General features: G+C 43.9%; 1 protein-coding gene across 16 annotated transcripts in view; it reads right to left on the bottom strand.

The window, feature by feature from the left end:
* Positions 1–26,212, bottom strand: part of LOC101473365 (triple functional domain protein) — a 77,051-nt gene that overhangs the window by 25,184 nt on the left and 25,655 nt on the right. For 12 of the 16 annotated variants that reach the window (XM_023154936.3, XM_023154940.3, XM_023154942.3 and 9 more), the window contains exons 3-15: positions 16,659–16,733; positions 13,436–13,550; positions 11,621–11,813; positions 7,938–8,042; positions 7,523–7,719; positions 6,996–7,236; positions 6,186–6,308; positions 5,175–5,366; positions 3,968–4,099; positions 3,627–3,857; positions 2,835–2,957; positions 1,340–1,531; positions 734–903 (exon numbers count right to left, since the gene is read on the bottom strand). In XM_023154936.3, the coding sequence (XP_023010704.1) occupies positions 734–903; positions 1,340–1,531; positions 2,835–2,957; positions 3,627–3,857; positions 3,968–4,099; positions 5,175–5,366; positions 6,186–6,308; positions 6,996–7,236; positions 7,523–7,719; positions 7,938–8,042; positions 11,621–11,813; positions 13,436–13,550; positions 16,659–16,733 (2,089 nt within the window). Of the gene's footprint in view, positions 1–733; positions 904–1,339; positions 1,532–2,834; positions 2,958–3,626; positions 3,858–3,967; positions 4,100–5,174; positions 5,367–6,185; positions 6,309–6,995; positions 7,237–7,522; positions 7,720–7,937; positions 8,043–11,620; positions 11,814–12,923; positions 13,324–13,435; positions 13,551–16,658; positions 16,734–23,978; positions 24,325–26,212 lie in introns of those variants that run through there. The other 4 variants (XM_076879387.1, XM_076879386.1, XM_076879390.1 and 1 more) reach the window with 4 other exon arrangements.

Raw genomic sequence — 26,212 nt, 5'->3', positions numbered from 1 at the left:
ACATGCAAACAACAGTTTTGGGGAGGCTAAATATGAGCAAGCAAAGAATCGGAGGTCAGGTGTGTTCTGATTGGCCGATCGCAGCGGGTGCACTCCTAGTCCTGCGCACACTCGTTAGCAGAAGGTGTGTGGAGTTACAGTTGCCTCCTGGGGAGAGTGTCACACCATTGGACACGCATTTTTAAAAGCAGTGTTATGTAAGACTTCACCGTGGAGCCAATACACCGTGGAGAGCGAGCAAAGAGAGAAAGAAAGAGGAAAAAACTGGGGGGGGGGGGGGGGGGGGGGGGGACTGGAACGTCCTCTGCATAAAAATAAAGCTGGATAATGAGGGTCAACTGAATCCTCTTCTCCAACACCTCCTCCTTGCCTCTCAGCTTTGTCGCTTTTCACGCACTGCCATTAACGTCTTCAAAATGACACATATTGAATATTTTGCGCTTTCGCCACAAATTTGAATTCCAAACTCATCCCCGGTTAAATTAACCTGCCAAAACTACAACTGAGAGAGACACGGGAAGAGTACTATTACATAAGGAGACATGAGTTTTTTCTTCCCTCCTTGTCTTGACACGTTTTAATATCCCTGCATATACGTGGGCAGAACATGTGCACCATTATCTGTTACTAGTAGCTGAACGGATTTTAAGGATCGGTTGGATTGCATTACTTTTGCATCAGAACATCTTTGTTTTGAGAGTCCATACTCGAAATACAATCTCATTTGCACTACCTGAGCTGCTGGATGAGGTCCTCTCCCTCCTTGATGACGTTGACGGTGACCTGCAGCGTGGTCTGCTGCTGCTGGCCGAAGCGCTTGATCAGATCCTGGACGGCCTCCACAGACTCGGCATAAACGTCGTCCAGCAGCTCCTTCTGGAGCTCCTCCAGCCATGTCCACAACTAGAAGAAGGGTCAGATTTTTTAGAAATCTTATTCAGTTTGATTGCAGGTAAACTAGTCTAATGGTTTATCCACTGGGTTTCTGGTAAGTCTCATACACTGCATATACATGAGCCTGTGTGACACCTCTTTTTTGTTAACACTCGTGTTCTCACCCTGACCACAGGACAGGATCCGGCATACATTAATCACCTTTTTCTGTATTACAAATGGCGATTATCAGAATCTAAAGGGAGGACAGTATAGTTACTGACCGAGTCCTCTCACCAGTTTGAACAACGTTAATTGCGCTCTGACTAAGTCCATTAAACACAAAATATAAACATTTCACCTGGTAATTATTTCCCTCTTGCTCAGAGAGCCCTGTGAAAGCTCTCAACCACACACACACGCAGCCCACCATCCACTTCAACGTTATGTCATCCCTCCTGCCCACCTCTTTGACGTGCGTGTGGAAGGCGACAGACATGTCCAGCAGGACTTTGCGCTGCTCCACGCGGCGAACAAAGTCTTGGATCCTGTCTTCGAGCTGGTGGGCGGCCTGGTAGATCTCCTCTGGGTCGCACTCTCCTGTCTGGGCCAGCTGCTCGGCCGCCTCCAGCAGCTTGTCTGCATTGGTGTACGTATTCTACACCGAGGCCGGAGGTAAAGGGGGAGACGGATTAGCTGAAGAAGGCAGTGTAAAACAAGCGCAATGCAGTTCGAAGATGGGCAGAGAGAGAGAGAGAGAGAGAGATCGTACAGGCAGAGACAAAAATAAAAAACAGGATATGAAGACGTGTATACTGATTAAATCAGTGACAGCAGAGCTTCACAGAAATAGGTAGTGAAAGGAAACATACAGACAGCGGGTGAAGGGGATATACAAAGAAAGGTGCAGAAGCAAACGGAAACAAATGGCTGTGTTACGGTGGGACGTCAACAAGTTGTTGATATTTTTTGGTTAAAGTTAATGAGGCTGTCGGAGTATTCTACACTACTAGTGTGGAAATATAAAAGGATTACAGCTGTAACAAATGCAAAACATAGTATTTTTAAGTATATGCAAGTAATATTTTACATGCTTGCTGTATAAATATAGTATGCAGTAACTGAAGGTGTTAGATAAATATATGCAAGCAAAGAGTAGGAACACAGATGTAGCAGGTGCACACCACTTCTTAGTGTTTATATAAACAGATAAAAAAATAAAAATAAAAAACCAGTACAGTTAATACAACATCTCAACCATATATGGCAGTATAACCCAAACTGAAGAGTCACGGGGTAAGCTGGCATTAAGACATTTTTACTGCAAACAGCTGCACATGCAGATGCAAGTCTGTGTGTGCAGCAGGTGTCTACACATTACTTTGGGTGAAATTGTTAAAAACCTACTAAGAGCTTATCTAGTTTGTAAAATTATTTTAATCAACTAAAATCAAGGCAAGAACCTGACCTTGGCCAAACACCTTCACAAAATGCTGGGAATGCATTAACTTTTACTTGGGACAAATACTGTTCATAAAAAACTATTTAGAAAATAGAGTTAAGCTAACACTGAAACTAATAAAACCAACAATGTCAAACAATAAAACCTAGAAACTAAGTCTTTATAAACAAAAACTAAAGTATCTCTGCTAGCTTGAATAGCTAATATTTTACATTAACAAATTAAAGCTAATAAGCTTTAGCATAGCCGAGATTTGCTAACCCTCACTGCACCTTTACTTTTTTTCCATTTTTTCCCCCAATGAGTCAGAGTGTCTTTCACTAATAGTGAAATGCCCAAAGATTGTAAATTAATATAATAACATGGAGACACAACAGAGTAGAAAACATTACAGTGGCAAAAGAAGAAGAAAAACAGCACACAGAAACAATACAAACACCAGCAATGCAGTGACTGGTGCACTGGTTTAAACCTGACAAAAGGCCAGGAATCAAGCTACCTGTGCCACTTCCTCAAAGTCTTCATGGCGTTTCTGGAGAGCTCTGGCTCGGTGGAGAGACTTTCCCACCCCTGTGTGTTTGCTGAGGAAGGCCTCGCCATGGTTTTCTATCCAGTCCAAAACCTGTGCAAAGACCACATTACCCACTGTGAAACGTATAACACCACAAGGGGGCGCTCTGACGTGGTATTACTGCCACAAGTGTTAATGATGAAACCTGTACATGAGTGCAAAGGAATGGCAGAAATAACCATGAGCGCGGTTAACAGGAGCCACAGCACGGAGTCTTTCTTTGCACACTCCCCTCTGTGCACTTTGTCCTTCTTAGGATGAACAGCATCTGCATGGCCATATGACCCAATTCAGTTGCCATAGCAATAGTTGCCATGTCAACACACTGAGGAATGCCTATGATATTTGGACAGTGTGCAGCGGTATTGTCATGTTGGGACCATTTGATTACAGTATGCAAGCTTTTATTCTGCAGAAAGCCTTTTTATTTCAGGCCTTCATCCAGTGCTCCTATCCACAGCGACATGTGAGGACTGAACGTGCATCGTCCCAGCAAATAACTCAAGGACATGTCGATAGGAAACATGCCTGCGGTTGCAATCAAACCCTCTATTAAGTGTAGTATTCATCTAGCCATAAGCCTAGCCTGCTATTTTCAAATTAATGTCTAACCCTGGCAATTAAGCTCGGTCCTTGGAATTGCAGTGTGCTCGAACAAATGCGCGCATGCATGAAGGTATAAACAAAAATACACGCAGTAAACTGGAAACGTGTGCGTACCTGCTGGACGTCCTGCTGAAACACGCAGAGCTGCAGGCGCTGGTGCAGACGCACTTTACGGTGCTGCCAGATGTTTTCCAGCTGTCTCTGGTGATGCAGCACCTCGTGGATGATGTCCAGGACGTGGTGCACCGCCTTAGAGTAGTTTGCCGTTGCCGTCAGTGAATCGGCACTGCCTGGGGTCAAAGGTCGCTGCAGCTTGTCCAGCAGAGTTTTGCCATCTTGACTCACCTGAGGTTAGAAAATGTTTTGAACTCTATGTGAATCGGAAAGATAAATGCCACTAAAGCTAATCCTGCCCTCTGGACAGCAGACTAACTCCATCGTGTGCGTGAACTTGCCTCCGAGTAAGCAGCTGTGATGTGCTCGTACAGGCCTTGGTGATGGTGGATGGCATCTTCGAGGTCTTGTAACTCAGAAGGCAAGTCCACCTCGCCACATGCCTTACACCAGGAGTCCACATTACTCATGTACTGCAGCGAGAGGAGAAGCATAGTTCACATGACACACTGGTGGTTTATACAGTACATCTGTGCGCTCTTCCCAGGGGTCAGAAACAGCAGAGCATAGAAAGACATCGCCTGGGTGTAAACCTGCAGAAATCATCTTTTGCCCATGAGATCTATTAGAAGAATTATCTATAGCTGAACCTGCTGTTCATTGGCCTGTGGTGACTTCCTAGAAGCTTCCTGTACCCCCCTGTAGGAGTGATGGGTGAAAACATAACAATCATTAAGATTGACCTCTGGGAAATATCTCCATCTTAATGATTTGCCTTTTAAACACCTCTCACATCATAATTGGAATCACATACAGAAGAGAAGCTTGTTTTAAGTCTTTGTTCTCTTCATGTATGTGTGGAGTGGAAAAACCTCTGGGAACAAAATGCCCTTTTCTATTTCATCTTACAAACATGAAAGGCTGGTCTGATGACGGCAGCATTCCAGGTCGGAAAAGTCGCACCGCCCATGTTCCCTGGCTGTTATTCTGCTTGTGTACTTTTTAAGGCCATGAATCATTCCATAGTGGCCAGACTAATGAGCTCGGGCAAAAATACCAGCAGAGACACACACACACACACACACACACACACACACACACACACACACACACACACACACACGTAAATGAAATGTATGTGCTAGTGTTTATTCAATTAAGCCAAATGGGTACTTTACAATCCAAAAAGTGTGCACGTGTGTATTCATTTGCATTCATTACAAAAGGTCAACACCTCGGCTACCTGAACAGCACATCAGCACGAGGTTTACCGATTGGTTCCCACTGAACCAGTGTTCAAGGACTAGTTAAGACTTTTGAGAAACAAGCTACTTATCATAAGAGCTAAAAATTGATAGGGTTGAGCTTAATTACTAAAGTGAGGGTACAGGATCTATTCTTTTTTGACATTTCCATTCATTTATAAAGAAAACAATTAAAGCATGAGTCCAGCATTTTTCAAATCACAACATTAAAGGCTCAAACGATAAATTCTAACAGATTCAGTCCATGAACATTTCTTGCCATTTACCAAACCGTCACACTCACCTGGTCACATTTCTGATGGAAACTGGCTGACATCTCTAACAGCGTGCTACGTTCATCCAATGCGGCGGCGAACGCCTTCCACTCCTGCTCCAACTGACTTGAGATCTGCTTGATCTGCTGGGAAGCGTAGTGACCCGACTCCAGCAGCCGGTTCCCCACGGACATGATCCGGTTGATGTTGACGTACACATTCTGTACAGGACGATGAGGAAGAAAGGCGCGAAATGGCAGAATATTTTCAATCACTAATTCATAAAGAAGCAAAAACTTGGTCTAACATCCGAGGCCACAGGTACGTGCAGACGAGAGAGGAACTGAGAGGAGGAACCAAAAGAAGGTTTAAAGCGGTATATTATTGTGAGAATGGGTCGTTCTGCACATTGAGCATGTTTACTTCAGGTACTCAGGTATATTTTTAAGGTAAAGCTTCCACGATTACTCAATTTACATTATAACATCGGTATTAGGTCACACGGCTGTACATTACCCAGAAAATAATGCACATATTTTTGTGTTTTTATTTCTGAAATACCAATAAATAGTTTTTTTGTTTAAAAAAAGTATTTTTTTCCATATGCAAAAAAAGACAAAAAAGTGCCTTAGACGTGAAAACACGGTTAATACATCATCGTTTAATAAGTGAATAGGCCAGAGAAAATGGCAAACTGAGGAGCTTAAGACACTATTGGTCTGCTACTGTTTCTTTCTCATCCGTGAGCAGAAACCCTCAGCGGCTGGATTGATTCCTCGTCTCAGCAGTTTCATAATGGTTATGTAAGGCGGACTGTGGATAGAGAATAGGATTACTTAATACCTGGTTGTGTTGCTCCTAACATGGAGAAAATGTGCAAGCGCACGGAAGCGCAGGCTGCTCTAAACAAACACTCAAACCCAGCAGTAGAGCTTGACACTAAGTGCAATAACTATATTATTATACAGTGTAGGGCACCGACTTGAGTACAAGTGGGAAGAAAAGCATTATCTCCTGCTGCGAATCAGTGTGTGTCTCACCATGCAGTTCATGGCGAAGTGGCTGTGCTGGGTTTGCAGCTCCACAGCATGGGGGTGGTTGTTGCCGATCTCTGTGTAGCCTGCCAGGAACAAACCCTTGTTGTGCATGATCCAGTCGAACATCTGAAGCATGACGACAAATACACACACAGAGAAAAAATATCAATAAAAAAAATGAAAGCACAGACACACAAGGGTTGGGTTCATTACTAACTCCTGCAGATTGTTGCAAGAACAGGCACAAACAGCTGGGACTGAGCCGTGTGGGCAAACCTGAGCGTGTTTGCTCACTGCTGCAGTGTTCGAACATCTATCCAGGCCAGCATACAGAGAAATGGACTGCCTCTATTAAGAGCATCCTCTCTGGCTCTCTTAGAGAACAACTTGTGGCCTATGGTGTCCTAGCAACAAGCTCCTACTACTGCAGTGTATCCAAGACTGCAGCTCGCTCTGTGTTGCTGCAACCTGCTATTTTATTCTACTCACTCCAACACAGATCTGTGCATTTCTCTCCCTGTCTCTTCTTATTTTGTGACGCAGCTGTCATCGCCCGAGCCGTCTGTGTGGCAGCCAGAGTAGGTGGCGGTGCACCCGAGTGAGCTAGCCTCCATCTTCCCGCCTCTCACGGTGGAGGAGGGCAAACCTGTTTAGTGTTTAAGATCCCGAGGGCTCGACTACAGTACACGAGGTCTTCGCAAACAGCATCAGTCGATGCTTCTCAGTGTGTGTAATTGCATTTTTTTTTAAATATGTATATTGGCATTTATAGATTATCACTACATCACAGCTCACAGAGAACCAGCCACAGACCTTCTCTGCATCCTGCTCGAACAGGCGCAGCTGGAAACACTGATCCAGTTGGAGCTTGCGGACGTGCCACGCCTGGTGGAGGTGCTGCCGGGTGGAGTGCAGCTTGTCCAGCAGCTGGGTGATGCGCGGCACCAGGCCTTGGGTGTCCGCGTTGCACACTCCACTGCCGCTACTGCTGCTGCCGCCGCTGCTGCCATTGCGATTGGAGAAAGACTCGCTGCTCTGAATGCGCTGGAGCAATCTGGAAACAGATTTGATGTTTGCATTAACATCAAAGACTTTTTGCTACTGTTTCAGTCAAGCTAGCCTCCGTTGTTAACTGATAACCCCAAAAAGGAGAAAAAAAGGGGGGAAAAAAGAGCACTGCCCAAACTCTTGATCACGCTCCAACCTGTTGCCCTGTCCATCTTTCATACAAATGATCTGGATTCACATACACAACCAGAACTAAGACTTAAAAACAGGCATTTCTGATACATTATATATGATATATAGAAAGATGCAAAACCACTGTTTTGTTTTTTTACCTTTGCCCTTCAGTGTCCAGTTCCTCTATAGGAGCTTTAATGACTTTCTTCTTCAGTGTGGCGTGCTCTTCTATCATCCGTCTGGCTCCTTCCAGGTCTTGGGGAAAGTCTTTCCTTGACACGGTTTCCTGCATCTCTTCTAGTCGAGCCAGCATTTGGGTAGCATGGCCAGAGAAATCCTCAAATGCTACACGCACCTGGACGGAAACACCAGCAAACAAAAAAAAACACTGAGTTATGGTGACCCACTTATGGGCAGTTTGGTTGACTGTCTTAAGAAGGAAACAATCAGATCAGAAAGAAGAATAATCCTGTGTCCACTTGTGTCTTAATCATCCGATTTGGACATCACTGGGGATTTGGGGGATCTTGGCACAGACAGTCTGAAGTGACAGGACGGCTGAGCTGATCGTACCTCTATCCACTCTTCGTGGTTGTAGTCCAGGCTGCCGTCAAAGTCTGCTGTCAGCTGAGAGGGGTCCACCACTTTCGTCAAGCCTTCGAGTGACACCATGGTGGTCTAGTGGAGCGAGAAGCAAAGAACGAGGGTTTAAAGGAGGGAGTTCAGGTGGACACTTGAGTGGTAAATGCTTCTAATCTTTCACCTTCTGCCGTGTTTCGTTGCTGAAAAGTACGATTTTTATTTACTCACAGAAAAGACAATGCGGAGATCGCGGAGCTTCTGCTGAAGGTCACATAGAGATGTGACCTTCAGCAGAAGCTCCGCGATTAATAACATTGAGATGCTGCTAATTTAAGAACACTTCTCCCCCATCTACCAAAGAGATCCTCCCCAAACCAAAATGTTGTCTTTGAGACTTCAAAACTCAGAACTAAACCTTTAACAGCCTGCCGCAACGTTTCTTTGCCTCCTTGATGTTAGACTTAAGTGAATTTCAAATCCCCAGCATGATATCAATTTCAGTGATACGCCGAGGAAAAGTCTCCCTGTGTTGCCTGTGTTTCCACCTCCGCACAAAACACCCCCACACACATGGCCAGAGATGGATGGAGTCGGAGCGATCGCTTGGATAGGCTTTGTGTAGGCCAAACAATGCAGAGATGCACTGTTGTCCTTGGGTAAAAAAGCACAGCGGCTCTTGCCAGGGAAAAATACTGATGCTGCCGCGTTCGCTATTGTACCGATTTGTACTCTGCTGAATGGAGCGATAGTCGGCCAGGGACGTTTGGGTAGCATTTTATGCTTGTGCTGAACTGTGCCATTTATCAACAATCGAACGGAAAAAAGAGAGATTGCGACCGGCTCTCTGAGCTTTGCTTTCTTTGTGTATGAACTGATGACAAAAAGGGAGGAACATGTCCTACTTCTGGTTTCTATTGCACAAAGCGAGAGAAAAATCCTTGATGCACACACTGAATGCTGGACGCTCACACACATACGCAACTGTAGTCCTAGCAACAGCCCTATATCAATTTTGCATGAAGAGTGCAAGATGAAAACTTCTGAAATCTTAATAAAACATAAAGCATGGACAGGGGGGATGAAGCCTGCACATGAATGCACATGCACGCTATCCAATCAATGCTTGTGCGGCATGACAGACCGGTGCATGGATAACTATAACGTTCCCTGTGGCTATTCTTCCTATCAAAAGATCAATATGATATAATGAGACTACAGTGAGGTCGTGTTCATACACGTGTGAGCAATCACAGTAAATTTCCACACTCGTGTGTTCTCCTACGTAGCTATAATCAGAAGCTAGAGGGGAAAATTTCCACTCCGTATCAGAAAAACGCACTGCATAAAAAACCAATAAAGACAACACAGGAGCTTATGCCAACCCAAGTTTCACCACAACAAATGAGAGCTGATGATCATCGTAGTAAGCAAGGCTGGCTAATGACAGATCAAACAGGGGGAGGGGAATTGTTATTCCGCTCTCATCAGAAGACATTTACTACACAGGCTTGTAATCAGATGAAGTCGAGAGCTCCGCTGGTGCACATTTCAGTGTCGAGTTGATGACGACGAAATGGTCAGAGGGTAAAAAATAAGCCTGTTCGTGTGAACGCATCACTTAATTAGCTGTGAAAATGCCTTCTATCGCTTGACTGACAGCATAACGAATACTCGTCCTCGTCATCTGCAGCGAGCCGTTTTTGGGTTCGATGTGATGAAATGTTTTTCCCTATGGCAGACAGCTGGCTGGTGGTGTACGCACCCAAAGCAGCGGGGAGAGGAAAATAATGAAATGTGCTGACAATGAGCAGCTCGGGGGTGTGGAGGGAGGAGCGGCGGCAGAGCGGTTGTTATCACAGCTCAGCTGACAGCAAATTGGAGGGAGGTGAGGGTGGGGGCTTTTTAAAATGCTTTTGTGACGAGTTCCTTTAAAATGCCAAATGTAAAACTGATACGCTTGACAACAGGCAGCTGTGAGATATATATGCTCACATATCAACTGCAACAGTTCCCTTAAATCAGGGATGTCAAACTCATTTTACATTGTGGGAAACGTACCGCCCACTCTGAGCTTCAGTGGGCCGGGCTGGTGTAAAGAAGTTATTTTAACATAAAAAGAAGTGCAAAATAACACATCTCTATGGCAGAAAACAGGAACTTTCTTACTTTTAATTGTTTACAACTTATTAACTTTGGTCTAGTATGAATGGTGATGGGGGAGGTCCTTATCAGCAGAAAAAAGCAACAAAATACAGTTAAAAGTCCAAAATTGATGCCCTCCTTCACACTTCCCAAAGTCAACCAGTGAGCCGGACTGGAGTCTTTGGCGATCTGGTCCGATTCTGGTCCCGCTCCCCTGAGCTTTATGTTTAACGCCCTTGTCCTAAACCTGCCTCGCTTTAAAGACCGATAGAAATCGTTAGATAATAATTTTTAATCCTTCTGAGGATTAAGGTGATGTACACTGGATGAAAAAGGTACTTTCGGCATGTAGATGGATACTTTCATTTATCCGAGCTCAGAATCGGCAGTAGGAGTTCACCGGGCAAGGTCTGTGTCTCCAACCGTGGATCTTTTGGATGTAAGGTAAACGTTTAACCACTATGCTGTGGACACGACGATGACGACATAGAAACATCTGTTTATTTCACAGTGTTGCAAAACTGTGTACACCAGTGTTTATTTCATCATTTGGATGGATTGTTTTCCACTTTAAAATGCAAAATTTTAAATGTAGAACAAGTCCTTTGTATGTAGTCATTATATTATTTGACAGAAAATGTACTATACTGTTACTTTTAGCACAATCGGGGTATGAGATTTTGGTCATCCAGCCCTGCCACCTACTAAACCCTCTCGCTCTTATTTTGAAAGCTCAGTCTCTGCTAAACATCCAACACCTGCCGACAGTCAAACAGACTCAAACTCCACCAGCTTGGACTGCAGCTGGTGACGCCAGTCCTTGTTCTTTTGGGGCCACTTTAACCAGAACCTGCAGCAGGTGGAGGTCTGCTCCGTGCGCCGCTACGCCAAGCTCACCGACCGAGGCTGCACAGCAGAACGAGCATTAGCAGCTGCAGTCCAAGAAGGCGAGACTCCCTGGAGAGGCAGCTGATTATTGCGAATGTTATTGCTTATCGCATAACGTTTATTAGAGGGAGGGAAAAAAATGTAATGAAATTCTGGACAAATTCTGAGTGAGAATTTAGTTGACGGCAATATTGTTTCCCCCTGTTATTTATTATTCTCCTTTGCACCAGGGAAATAAAATAAATCTTCATTTAAAAAACAAAAAGAAAAAACAAATTAACCCGTTTTAAAGTCTTTAAGCTCTTGATTGATAAACTAGAGCAAAACTGATGCCACACACTCGATAACTACCATCTTGTTAGGTGATTTCAGTCAACATGGCTGATATCTGCTCATATTTGGATGATAAAGCGCCGCATCACCAGTGTGAATAGTACAACCCCTCCACAAACAGAGTCCGAGTCTTTAAATCTAACAGTGTTAAGATCACTGATTAATCTGGCAGTGCGAAACAAACCAGAACCTGTTATTTCAATGAAAATCACTGTCTGTTGCTTCTATTCACTCAACAGCTTCCAAAGCTATTTTTGAGTAAGACATCGAAATATTCTATCACTGCCTCGAACACTGGCTCAACATCCTACCTCGAATTCAAACTTGGAGCTGCCGAAGTTGGTCCTCTGCTTCTGCCAGAAGTTGTCCGGTTTGATGATGAGCGCGACGTGGATGCAGGACGGGAACGACTCCTGCAGGATCTTCAGCAGAGGCTTGATGCTGTCCCACTTGGAGCCACGCATGTCAACAATGACCGTGAAGCCATGTTTACACACCTCCTCGCTGGGATGGACAGAGGATGGAGGTCGGCGGGAGTGGGAGGAATTAAAGAGAAGAGGTGGGGGGGTGGGCATGGGGTGGGTGGGGGGAAGGGGGCCAAGAGAGATTGGTGAGAGTTTAATCCGGAGAGAGAGAGATGACAGTCGTGGGAAAGGATGAAAGAGGGATGATGGAGAGGAAAGGACAGATGGAAGAAGGAAGAATAGAGAAGAAGAGGAAAGAGAACCAAAACAAACAGTGAGATGACGCATTTTCTATACTGTGAGAAGCCTACGCAGCAAATCCCACACACACACCCACGCACCCCTATGCACACACAGTCACACACACACACCCACACGTACGCAGAAACCTGCGACGAATGAATCACAAACGCATATATGCATACATATATATGTATATATATAAAAATACAGTTCAGTCTGTTTGTGCATCAGCAGCCTCTTCCCCCTGTGGTGCTCTGCTCTGACCATCATCATCTTTATTATCGCTGCACAAGCTTGCATACACGCACTGAAGCTGAAACCTGTCACAGTTATCTGACATGCCACAACAAACAGAATTTGTCTTTAGGATTCAGAATATTTTGCAGCTCATCTGCCATCTGTCCGTTTCCATGTCATTCCAACCACAACTACTTTATTCAATCCACAAACTCAGATCGCTGCGTTCCCTTCTAGTATGTCATCGTGTTGTTTAAAAAAATAATAATAAAAAATACATCACTTTAAAATCTTTCCATCACTGCATCCCTAAATACCTCCATCCTTTCCCAAGCCTCTCTCCCTCCCTCTCTCGGTGGAACAGCTTGTCGCTACACACACAGTGTGCAGCGATGTGCAGATGTTCCCTTTCACAAACACAGGGATGCCAAAAACCCCAAAGTTAAGAAAGATGTGCAAGATGTGACACGATGACGTGAGGTTTTCAAAGCCCGAAATTCAACTTGGAGTCTAATTTAAAAAAAGCAAAAAAAAAAGCAAACATAATGTTATGGAGGTGAGTGTAGATGAAGAGGGTGGATGCTTTTGAGAGATACGCAAGGAGGAGAAGAAGAAGCAGCATGCCGGGTCAAAAAAGGAAGGAGAAGGAGGCGGATGAGCGACGCTTTACCTGGGAGGTGAGGAGCTGCTCGCCTACAGGAACTGCTGCTGCACTGCCTCGGCTACTGCGACACTTTGTTTTGCTTTCATACACACGCTCGCTCGCTCGCTCCCTCCCTCACACACACACCTCCTCACACATGCGCTCTCCATCTCTGTCAGCTTTAATCCTTCAACCCTCTGCCCATCTCAGCAGCCTCCTCTCTCTCTCTGTTTAAACCTCTTTCCTGTTTTTCCCTCTCCATTTCTTTTTCTGTTGCATGTCGCCTCTGTTAGCTCCAGGCTTCTCTTCTCTGTCTCAGCATCTCACCATCTTTAGAAGCGATTTCTGGCAGCCGAGAAGCTGCAGCAAGATAACTGCTCCTGAATTATTACGCTCTCCGTTCCTATCACATGCTCATCTCAGCCCTCTCACGTGTTCGCTTATAGAGCTTTGAGCACTTGCTGTGGGAGTTCATGTCATTCTGAGGCACTGCCACACACACCCACCCACACAAAATCACATGCAATGAAATAAGTAACCTGGGGATGCCGGCGAGGTAAGCGATCAGTCTCCTCAGGTCGTCTGTTCGTATTCTGTCGTGGTTGCTGCGTGATGGGAACGTTAACACAGGACCACCACGTCTGTCTCTGCCACCTGAGGTGATGCACACACACACACACACACACACACACACACACACACACACACACACACAGATTGGAGTAAGGACAAGTGTGTATGTGGCACAGAGTTTTGCAGGTTTAGTGGTATCATTTGCACCACTGGAGCATAACAGAGATGATCGTAGGCAGTTAGCTAACCCAAAAATGAGTGACAGGCTAGATATATGTGTGACCCCGAGGCCGCTGAGCCGAATGCTAAAAAAAATAAATAAATAAAAAAACAGAAGTTTTTGTTTTTTGGGTTTTTTTTAAAGGACAGGAGATAATTTAGACTGAAAGTGTTTTATCGTTCTCTCTGTGCAGTCGAGCTGTGAAAAATGAAGTGGACCTGCTTGCAATGGGCTCGTGGCCACGCTACAGGCTGTTTGAGACTGCACGGCGGCACGGCAGCACTCACGTTAGCTGATGAGCAGCGCGTGCAGCAGTTCTTCACTGTAGTAGTGGTGTGCTTACATTCACTAATTAAGAATAAACACAAAACACAGCTGGTGATGACAATGAAGTTAAGCTTTCATTTATGAGCAAAAAAGGGAAAAACTATCTTAACAGGGTGAAGGTCACAGACGATAAGTGGACCTTTTATCTTTGACAGAGTCCTGTGCAGACCCTCAGTTCATCCACTGTCTGAAACAAAACATACAGAAATAACCCCTGACGCCCCTCTCTATGACCTCCATTACTCCTGATGAGCTACTAAACACATTTTGTTTTGTAAATGATCGTCACCATTAGGGCCAGAAAGGAGGAGAAAGCTTTACTTTGTGTTAAGTGAATCATGACACTGCGTTTCAAAACAAAGTTTCTTCAATTATCTGCACGATGGCTGAACAGACTGATTTCAGTCTATGTGCAGGCAGGAGGAAACTGTTTCTTCAAATATGAAGATTCCTTTGATTTTCAGTAAACAGAAAGGATGAGAGTGCGATGGCCAAGTGCAAACACCATCCAGGGCAGAAATGACTGAATTATACTGCTAACACAACATCTGTGCAGAGAGCCGAGAAGAACTCAGAGTGAAGTTAAAGATGAGCTCAGCTCAACACAGAGGCAGCGATGAGCAGTCCGGCTTGTAGCTTACATTTCTACCTGCACCTTTTTCTACAGCGCGATCACTGTGACGACTGCTCTAAAGCCTCTCTGGGCTGGTTCTCAACGCTGCTTTGTTTTATTGGCTTTGTGTTCGTAATTAATCGCTAGAAGAAAGATCTTGTGTGCGCACGTGTTAGTATAATGATTTATTTTAGGGTGTGAGACTGTAGCCTAAGCTTGGTAATTATGTGACAAAGCATTTCAGGCCATGCTGCTGAGTAATGTGAAAACAATGTAACGTCTATTATATCAAATGACTTTTTCCTGGCAACGTTTAAGTAAGGCAATGCACTGCTTTAGAAACAAAGTAGCGAGTCGTTTGTGACACACCATTTTTGTGCACGGCCCAACATTGCTTGTAAATGGCTACATGGTAGCATTTAAATGTGCAGTGTTCAGGTTCTCAGTTAGTCGCCCCTTCTGAGTCACATCTTCTAAACATCAAGATGGTAACGCTGGTGGCTACATCCATCTTCTATGTACAGTCTATTCGCATAGCCATAGCTACGTGCCTGACCTCACCTGATGTCACAGAGCCCAATGTTAAAAAAACAAAACAACTACTGTCTGAATTGAAGCATGTAGAGCAGTCTGAAAGGGTTTTGTTTAGACTGAGCATTTTCTGAATATTATTAAAGCCATATCTAATATTAACACTGCACTATAACAGAATACGACACAACAAGGAGAAGCAGAGTCTGTTCCTTTAAAAGAACAGAAAAGATAAAGAAATAAATCAAACATGTATATATGATTGGCTCTCTCCAAACAGCAAGCAAGCCAAATGCATACATTTTGTTATGCAGAAACTGTGCACTGTTTTTTTTGTACATGGTGTTTGAATTCTGCAGTGTTTGTTTGTGATATTTTGTGGTCTTTTAAAGGATTTTTCAGACCTTTTATCTTCTCTGCAGTCATATTTTGTGCTGTAATAATATTTTGCTCCTAGTTTCTGGCCACTTGCAGAAGAAGAAGGCTGCTTCGCTCACGTGGGAACTCATAAACACAGGCCCTCTCTGCTCAGCCCGCAAATTAGTGAGTTCAGTCGGGTTGCTGGGCGCCTGTAGGCTTGACCCTGCCGCTCAGAGGAGAAAATCAAACGCTCACGTGGCAACAGACAAACATGAGAGAGGGCGAACATGGCCGATTTATTAAGGGGCCAAATTGGGGATAATAGGCTTAGCTTATTTACCCTGCTTTTCACTAGCGGTCCCTCCTCTACCTTCATTTCAAAGCCAATTATTCCACCAGTGTCCACTATGGGAAGCTGGCAGTAAGTCATCTCCATGGCAACGCTGCCCTGACTCTCCTTCTCTCAATTTCGCTGTTTGTCAGAGTCCTTTTCCTCGTCATTGTGTTTCTAACTGTGACCTTCTCTGCCAGCGCACGACGCACACACCGATTTCACTTTGTTATTCCATTTGGCTCTTTGGAGATCTGAGTGCTTGCATTTGCACGAATACGCACAAAAGTAACAGTAACACACACGCACTCAAAAAAAAATGCTTTTGTGTGTTGTGCAAATAATCCTGCTGGATGTTCTTGGCAATCCGCATCTCCAGCTCAGCCTCCTGTGAGTTTTCTCTGGCACCACTCGAGTGTGTGAGTGCGAGTGTGTGTCGGACATGGTTGCTGTAGCTCTCTACGCTAACTGTCCTGCTGATGACGGTCAAACAACAGATATCTGTGTGCATGTCAGCGTGTGTGCTGTGTGTCAACTGGGTGTACATGCGTGTGCTTAAAGACAGGTCAAGAGCCAAGTGTCTGGGCCTCAGCCTGACCCCTGCACAGCTTGTTACTGTGTGCGTGTCTGTGCGCAAGAAAAAGAGGAAGTCAAAAGTACAGCTTACTACCTAGCAACTGTCTGTGTGTGTGTGTATACAAACTAAGTAGTACAAAGTATACATCAGGCTCTATTAGCTTTATTTGCCATGATCAGACAGCAGGGGGTGGTACATTTTTGAGACCAGACAAACACACATAACCTTACCTGACAGAAAGGCAACCTTCTCTTTGAGGATGGGAAGCACCTCCATCGCTCTCATCTCCTCATTTCTCCTGAAACCTGTGAAGAGACGAGGAAAGAAAACATGGGGTTTGAATACAAGAACGAAATTAAAAAAAGCTTTTCCCTTTTTCCCCGTTCTTGTGCAGTTGAAGAGCCCAGATTATTTGGGACAGAGCAGATTTTGTCTAGTTGTAATCTGGTGATCTGCAGCTTTTAAAACTCAACGTGTTCAGTCCCAGTTTTGGATTGCTTGCATCAAGAGGAAAAAGTCTGTAAGATTCCCGCTCTCACGCTCACACATACACACAATGAGACAGCGGTCAGAAACAGTAATGGTGAGACTGTGAGGCCAGACGCAGAGCTGCTAAAGCTCTTAGTGTAGCAGAGGTGAAACGGGGTAAAGAAACATTAAATGTCACAGGCCACTTTAGCTCCCATCAGCTAGAGTAATAATAAAATGTCGCATTTATTGAAAAAGACTGAGTAGCTGGTGAATTTTCACATCTACCAAACATTGAGTGGTGGAAACGCTTGGACTATGAAGATTAAACATAAAGGAACCTTTAACTAAACTTTGCTCTGCAGTGTAGCGATTAACATATTCACCTGACATGTAAAAATAAGAGCTTCCCAGTTAGAGAGCACAGCAGACACACATACACAGTTCGTCCCACCCCTGGGTAAGAGAGTCACTGAAAGCATATGTACTGTGTTCACAGTGAAAGCAACGTGGCGACCACAGCGGAGCATCCACAGGCGACCAGAGACAAACTTTTCTCAACTTCCAGGTGAGCGACTGATGCAACGACCAATGAGAATGGCGAATACGGTTCGCATAAAAGTTTTGAATGTTTTACTCATTTATATACAGGCTTTGCAAATAACGGCTCACATACCAGGGCAGAGCTATTACCATGATGGTTACCACGTGGTGACACGGACTTTGATCCTGTTTTTCCAGAGTTGTTTTATAACAACTCTAATTATTCAATTCAATAAGAATATCTTCTATGTCCACGTCACTCTGTAATCACTGCAACTTTGATTGCAAGCAGATTGTGTTGGAGGTAACGAAAATGAACAAGCGGCACTCTGAAAGCGCGAGGCAGCTGGGCAGCATTTACTTTTAAGGGATTAGTGTTGGAATTTTTACATATTCGTTTTGCTTTCTTTGTCCTTTGTAAATGTACAGGTAAGATAGTCCAGCACAGAAGCTCAGACACAGCTATACAGAGGGTGATGTTGCAACTGATTAAAGCTGTTATAGCTCAAGATTCCTGTCTAACTTAAGAATTATAAAGTAGTGTGCTGTGTTTTTATTGGACAGTCATAATGGCACCAAGCGGACCAATCATAGTCGTCACAGTCTACACTGTACTATATATCAACAGATGACTATAACACATGAAGTCTACGGATTGCCAAATTGACTGCATTTTATTCACCTTGCAGGACTATAAAAGTCAGCACCAAAGTGCACAGCAGTCTATCAAATATCTATAAATGTCAACCTCATTGTGGTTTTAGGGGTCGTCAGGGATGCCATATCATTACGACTGACCTTCTAGAAAAGGTGGCTGACAAAATGTTGGAACGGCAGGCAAGAGACAAACACTGTTAACCATAAAGCCACAAAACAAATGATTCTGCTACATAAGTAACAAAGCCTGCCTCCTTATTAGCCCAACACAGCTGTGTGTTTTAATACCACAAGCACTTCTGTCTCTGCGACTGCAACCCATAAATCCCGGGCAACTCCAACTGACTGTCAGCAATGAATGTAGAAAGCATCTCGACTTTCCTAATTCCCCTTCCTCTATCTGAGGAAAACATGATGATTTCTAAATGGCACGGTTATTGAAGGCCATCGAGCTGTCAGCCACAAAACATGAATATAAATAAAGTTACCTTCACCGCTTCCTCTCTCAGTCTCCCAATGACTGACATTTTCCTATAAATAGTACTTGCTTGTATTCACTGATGAATCACACAATGGTGGCTGACCCTTTGGTTTCCTCATGAAAGCATAAACTTTCTCTTCATCGCGGCTTCTCCGATACTGCCGGAAAAACTCCTCTGGTGTAGACCATAACGACTGATGTGTTTTACATACTGGTTTGTCTAGAATAGATAATGAGAATAAACTGGAGAGAAACCCAACAGTGATAATGTGGGCTGTAAACTGTCGCCATGGAAATGTCAAGCTGAACCTCATGGGTGTGACGGTGTCAAACAAGAGACACCTTGCCGGAAGAGAGTGAACAGCTGGACGGGGATAGTCAATAAGAGCAAACCTTTTCAAGCAAGTCCTGTAAACACAGAAATCCCTGAAGTGATTAAACCCACGGCCTTAAAACACACACACAAACACACACAGGCAGAATAAGCCCCAATTTTGTCCTTCAGACAGAGCAGAGGTCTAGTTTATATGACTGATGGCCCAGACGAGTTATATTTCCCATGTGAATCTTTTTCTCTTATTCTCTCCTTGACATTCTGTGTCCCACTGACGTTTGCCTCCTTTTTATTGTCAACCTGGGTGTCAGAGTAATGCCTGCTTTATTTTACCGAGTTAAACCTTCAGTGTGTGTAATGGTGTACATCTATCCCCTTATGGGCGATTCCAGAAATATAACTCCACAGCATGGCAGCAGGTAGGTGTTTGGCAGTAATATGCAGTGTAAACACAGTGTATGGATTAGCACAAAGATAATACAGTGCTGTGCAAAAATCTTGAGCCACTCTCCACTCTTACATTTTGCTAGGAAAGTGGGAAATAGGTACACAGAGTTATTGTAACATGACTGATGGTGCTCCTTTGTGTGTTATCCTGTCCAGGTAAGCTTCTACTGCCCTGGCAGTGTGTTTGGGATCATTATCAGGGTAAAGAATGAAGCTGCTGCCAATCAGATGCAACCAGATATTATCGCAAGGTGGATTAAAATCTGATGGTACTTTTCTGCATCCATACTTCCATCAATTTTGACAAGATTTCCAACACCACTGGCTGAAAACCACTGTTCAGCCAAGTTCTTTTCCAATTCTGTATACCTTCTCCCTGTTTCCCTTCCTTAAGAATAGCTTCTTGAATAGCTTCCTAATCCAGAATTGTATTCAACATACTCCTCCTCGCATACAAGGTCTTGAACAATCTTATCTTAATGACCTTATAATACCGTATCACCCCATTACACTACTTCACTCTCGGACTGCGGGCTTACTCTGTGTTCCTAGAGTATTTAAAAGAAGAAAGCTGGAGGCAGAGCCTTCAGCCTCTTCTGTGGAACTGGCTTCCAGCTTGGGTTTGGGAGACAGACACTATCTCTACTTTTAAAATCAGGCTTAAAACTTTCCTTTTTGCTAAAGTATATAGTTAGGTTTAGATCAGGTGACCTTGAATCCTCCCTTAGTGCAATAGGTATAGGCCCAGCAGCCTTTACCTATTGCAGCATAACTGAGTATTTCTTTTTCAGTCACATTTCTCACTCACTCTGTGTTAACTGACCTCTGCATTGAATCTTTACTTCTTATCAATCACTGGCTCTCTTCCACAGCGTGTCTTTTATCCTGTCTAACCAGCCGCCCCTCCCTGAGCCTGGTTGTGCTGGAGGTTTCTTCCTTTTAAAAGGGAGTTTTTCCTTCCTACTGTTGCCAAAGTGCTTGCTCATAGGGGTCATATGATTGTTGGGTTTTGCTCTGCATGTATTGAAGGCTCTACCTTACAATATAAAGCACCTTGAGGCGACTGTTGTTGTGATTTGATGCTGTATAAATAAAACTGAACTGAATTGACAGCCACCCTTCCACTGTGATCATTTCTGATGAGGTTTCAGTGAATAAAAGATGGGTCAACTGAAGGGCCACATGGTTTTCCCAGGACCTGGATATTCCCACTTCTGTTACCCTCCATTTTTCCAGGCCCTGCAGGACACACTCCACACCATGCCGAGATTTGCCAAGTTTTAGGAACTCTTTGGGAATCACCACGTTGGTGCAAAAATGTGATTTCATTATTTATCATAGATTCAGTTAAAAAAAACAACAAAAAAAACAAAACCGGCTGCTAATAATAAACTGCCTAAAGATACGAACTCCAGATATCGACAGACTAAAGTGAGAAAGCAGCCGATGTCCAAGAAAACCTTAAAGCCTTGTTCAAACCCACTTTAAATAAAGCAAAACAAAGACTGGCTTCTTGGAAAGAAAATATAAAGAAATAATGGATTTTTTCACGTACACTACCTCCATGACAGAAAATGTAACAAGCGGTTACTGTATTTAGCTCATTATTGTGCAGTAAGTGTGTAGACACACACCATTGGTATTATTTCCATAGTTCTGGCAATTTTAAGTCTTGTCTCCTTCTGAGAGTTCAGTTACATTAATCATTTTCCAAGATTTATCAGCTCCAAATCCAGCTCAGCTTCGTGATGACAGAGCTAACGTAAATAATAACACTACCCGCTGCAGAGGAAATTGAACGCAGTACTACAAATTAAACTCAAGAGCCCTACGCTGCGTCCTCTCAAGCACCTTCAATACGTGTACCTTCAAGAAGATTAAATAATAAACAAACGCTCAGAAACACACCCCTCTCGGGCACTGAAGTGTTTTTGAAATTGCACTCCAGTCTCTGGTCTCTGCATGGCGTCGTATTTACGACTGTATGCTAATGAGATGCTAATTCATTCCTGCCACCGGAGGAGATGGATGAGAATCAGGACTTGTCTCTATTTTTACTATTCTTCTCTCCTCTCATTTGTCTCCTTCCCTCCCTCAGGGTGCCACAAAAAACAAATTAGCATGATCAACTACATTTCCCACTGCGCTCCTGTAGAGAATGAGCTTGTAGCTCTTTATAGATGAAGCATGAGAGGAGGGGAGTGCAGACAGAGAGCGCTTGCTCTGGCTCTATTTCTGGGAGCTGCACATGGTCCAGATCCGCTCTCTGAGGAGACGGAGAGCGCTGGGGGAGTCAAACTGGGTTGAATCTCAGGATTATTTATTGATCGCTGCGTTTCAAATTCGACTTCATCAAACTTAAAAAGACGTAAGCTTGGGTTGTCCGAGCAACACTTAAAGCCAAAAAAGGGATGGTTCCAAAATGTCAAAGAGGCATTCATCTGTCACGTTTGAGAAGCTGCAGCCAGTGAGACATTCACAGTTATTCTGTGGCAGACTGGAGACCTGTGCAGGCTACACCCTGCCTCACCCTACGACAGCTGGGAAAGGCTCACCCCCACCTCTCTCCATATGATCCTGCTGCATCGGCAGCTTTACCTTTAAGTCTCTTTATGAAAAATTAGGACACAAGGTATTAGGAATCGCTAAATGTGCTATCAATATGGGTAAAAGTTAGCCTATTTTTCTCATCTGTCACAGACGGTATGTTCCAACAACACACCGTCATAACAAACAGTGATGTTTTCCACCCTTAACTCTCTATAATGTGAGTGAGAGTGGCTCACTCCAACATGGTCCTCTCAGGCACAAAGCTTTGGCCTACCGACCTGCTGATCACAGCTTCCGTTTACAACGAGCAGCCAATCAGAAGAAAGACGTCTTAAAGTCATGGGGAAGGGAGCTAAGGCAGCTTGTTTCAGGCAGAGGAACTGAGAAGCTGCAGAGGGCCCAAGTAAAAGATAAACAGGGATTGTTTTGTTTGTTAACTCATGTAAAGCTAGTGTAGTGGAGTTAGAACTGAAAAAAGTCACTTAAAAAATGTTTATACTTCTTCTAGGTGTTTTTAATGTTACATTGAGTGATTAACACATTAGCAAGAAATGAAACACCTATTCAAGGTATATTTATTGTAAACACCGATAACAATTGTGAGCATTTACTTGTTTTGACTTACATGACAAGGTTTGGTTGGATTTTAGAAAACTGGGATAAATGCTTTTCATTTTCTAGACAAAGAGGTGTGAAACATGTGACCTGGGAGCCAGAATTGGCCCAGTAGTGACTTCAGAAAAACTGAGCTGTGCTATTTAAAAAAAAAAAAAACAAAAAAACAAATTTTTTTCTTATACAAGGATAACTCAGGAATTAAAAGTGTCTAAATGTCTTTACATTGACAGAAGGCAGAGTTTCACCAGTTCGATCTATCCTATGAGCTATATGTGCCGTACGTCCCCTTTGATTGAAGATGAGTTTGACATCACTGATCTAGACCAGCTATGAAAATGATCATACTTTCTATGAATTACAACCTTACGCGACACATACAACTGCTTTGGAACAGATTGTCTAATGCTGTGGTCATCATGTGACAATACGGCCATTAAATTACAAGAAAGCTGCTTTTGTAGCAGCTGCCTACACGCTGCTCCCTGAACATTACCTCGCAGCTTAGCTCGAGCGTGATGTTTATCGGCGCCACTTATTTACAGCAGCGGTGCCAAGCTAAATGCTCAAGAAGCGCGCTTATCGAGGTGCGCACAAACAGATAAGTCAGCATGTTTTCACCACAGAGTGATTCATCTTCTGAAGCAAAGACAATCTTTGATGTTGCTTGCAAACCTGCTGTCTGATTGGCCGGCTGCCACTGAGCAGGAGGATAATCAAAGGTCAATGAAAAACCTAATGTTGACAAGAGACGAGCAGAAAACCGCTGCGTGTTTGGAAGAGTGTGAGCGTGTAAAAAGAGCGCACAGTGAGGCCTTGTAGTTGTTTGAATTTGCTACTGTACGGCGACTTTTATCAGATTAAGGTTTCACGCAGACTGACCCACACACACACACACACACACACACACACACACACACACACACACACACACACACACACACACCATCCTTCTTATTTCCAGAGTTTATCTGAGCAGTATTTTGGGTGGATTTCTTCTTTAATCATCAAAAGTAAAAGGTAAGTTTAAAGACACAGCCACCCCATCCTCCATCACCTCCCAGCACTCTGCAGTGCTCTGGGAACAGAGAAAGTGGCACAGCAGCTAAATATAGAGTGGCCAGGTCACACCCACACCCGCACAGAAGCAGACTGGAGAACAAGGGTTTCTGGGTAAATGATGAACAAAACCAACTAGGAGGAACCAGGAAAATTAGTAAGCTAATGAAACACATCATTGTGTCATAACTAGGCTGAGGAAAGAGAGAAGCGGTGTATGACAGCGAAGGAGGAATAAAGTAGACGTCAGGGAACGATGGAGGGACGACTAAGTTCAGTTTCCATTGGGTTGATTGAGGAATGACGAGGAAGAGCACAAAGGAAAGGATGGTGCTGACTGCATGGTAGATTCTACGTCCCCCTCTCCTGTGCATCACCAGACAGGCAACACTGTACCTGTCAGTGGGACGAGGGAGGAACCAGTATAAGCATACTGCCACTTGTGATTGGCTGTCCAGCAAGCCATGCTTGAAAATTCTTCCCTAAATTGTAAAACCTCCATAAATTGCTGTGGATTTGGCTTCGGCTGCTGCTGGAGAAATGCAGCCCGCTCGCAGCATCATCTAATCATAGAGTGACTGGCCGATGTGCCGACGGGATCCCAGTCCGCTGCGGGCAGAGCTGCCGCAGCTGAAGCTAATCCTGAGATTCCTGAGGGGAGATATTCCAACCCTGCAGACAACCAAAACCACCCATTTTTGGTGATGTCTACACATCCATATGGAAAGCTGGAGCAAACATTTCCAAGGAGAAATTGGGTTACCGGTGCAGACACTTGGGCTCTGTGGATAAACAGTGAGAACCTCGTGTGGCATTAGGTGATCTGCTAATCTGTCTGTCTTTTGGAGAGACAGGTAAATGGAGGTAATCCTCAACGTGCAGGAGGGGCAGCAATTATAATATGCCTGCACTGCATTTATGAACGAGGAGAAGCCGCTTAGCACAGGAAGTGAGTCGTGAGGTTGTAGGCAAAACGCTTCAGCTCCGCCCACGTACAAAGTGATCTTCTCATAGTTCACTGCTTTGCAGCTACTGTAGCTAACCCTCTAAGGTACTTAGCAGATTGCCATATGTCAATCGAGTGCTTTTCCTTCACTCGTATAGGTACTTGCTTCAATCGGCTCAAATCACCCATGTTGTTGCTCTGCAGCCGCTCAGTATTAACCTATGCTAGTAGAGGCTGGGACTGTATATGTAAACGTTGACTGTATCGACTTGGATTTACGGCACCTCCTCCCAAGAGCCAACAGCACTTAACTCGATGGTGATGGTATGCCAAGACAGATTGCTGACTGGTTGAAAGTGGGACTTGCACACCAAAAAGACCGATCATAGCTGTGTTCACTTGACAAAAAAGAAGCAGAAAAACGAAAAGGAACAAAGTATGACCTGATGATGGAGCGTTGTTATGTTTATCTCTTTACTACAAAGAAGTTCTTTATATATCAGGATTTCTGTCTTCTCTGTTGGGCTAAAGTGAAGAACCAAAAACAGCACAAAGTACTGCATTAAACATTAGTTATTATTAATCTAATCTCACCTCGCTTTCACTGTGCATCTTTTCCTTCGTCTCCGTCCCCTCACTGGTCACAGCAGATGGCTGCCTCTCCCTGAGCCTGCTTCTGCTGGAGGTTTCTTACTGTTAGAAGGGGTTTTCCTTCCCACTGTCTTCACTCTTTAGCTAACAATCTAAAGCACTTTGAGGTAACTTTTGCAATTTGGTGCTTAATGGCACGTTATTGCTACATCTTTAATGCATTAAACAGATGTGATTTAATTCTAGGGACCTACAAAACTTTAATCGTCTGATTAAAGTATTAGTATAGTAACTACATTTCAGCACTACATGCAATGTTCAGTAAGTGCAGAGAAATTCATGCAAATTGGTTTTTAGTTCACCAAGTCTAAGAATTCTTAAAACTTAAAGAGGACAGTGTATTAAATACAACCATGACTCTGTATAAGGACGTATTAACGTCACAGAGTTTATGTTACAACCAATGATTTAACTGAGTCACGTTGGAATGCTGAATTCGAGGAAGTGCTTGCTACGAGAGTCATCAAACAGCCTAACAAGAAAATTTACGATCCATTCACAGCGCAATGAAGTACAGCGCAATGAAGTACACAGCCAGTGTTCATTTGAACTTTTCCAATTCAATGACAAACTGTGAAAAACAAATTACATTCCTCTTTTCTTTATGATCAATAAGCCATTAGCTACCAATGAGGAGGTCATTACCTTGCTGATGATGTCTACATTCAGGAATTCAGGGAAACTGGCGTCCAATGCCAATCACTAAATGAAGAATTATCTGAGAAGTCGAGACAGAGGAAAACCGTATCCCATAAGACGAAAAAAAAAGCACACCTGGGTGAATTTTTCCAAGGCAACAAAAAGTCCCAACATTTCCCGTGTCGCCTGTGCTGTATGAAGTGGGCGAGACAAAGTTATCACTGATATGACTACACCCATGGGGGTGATGCCAGGAATGTCCATCATCCTTTGCTGAAACTCCCGGATCACGGCCAGTTCTTCTTCGTTGCAGGCCACGACTGGAACTGGGCTGTGCTTGTGTTACAATATGTACATACTTGGCACACACCTCAGAGGCCTGAGATTTGTAGTG

This window comes from Maylandia zebra, linkage group LG22, assembly GCF_041146795.1.
Source record: "Maylandia zebra isolate NMK-2024a linkage group LG22, Mzebra_GT3a, whole genome shotgun sequence".
Taxonomy (NCBI): Eukaryota; Metazoa; Chordata; class Actinopteri; order Cichliformes; family Cichlidae; genus Maylandia; species Maylandia zebra.
The sequence above is the reverse complement of the archived record's forward strand: the minus strand, read 5'-3'. Positions and strand labels throughout refer to the sequence as shown.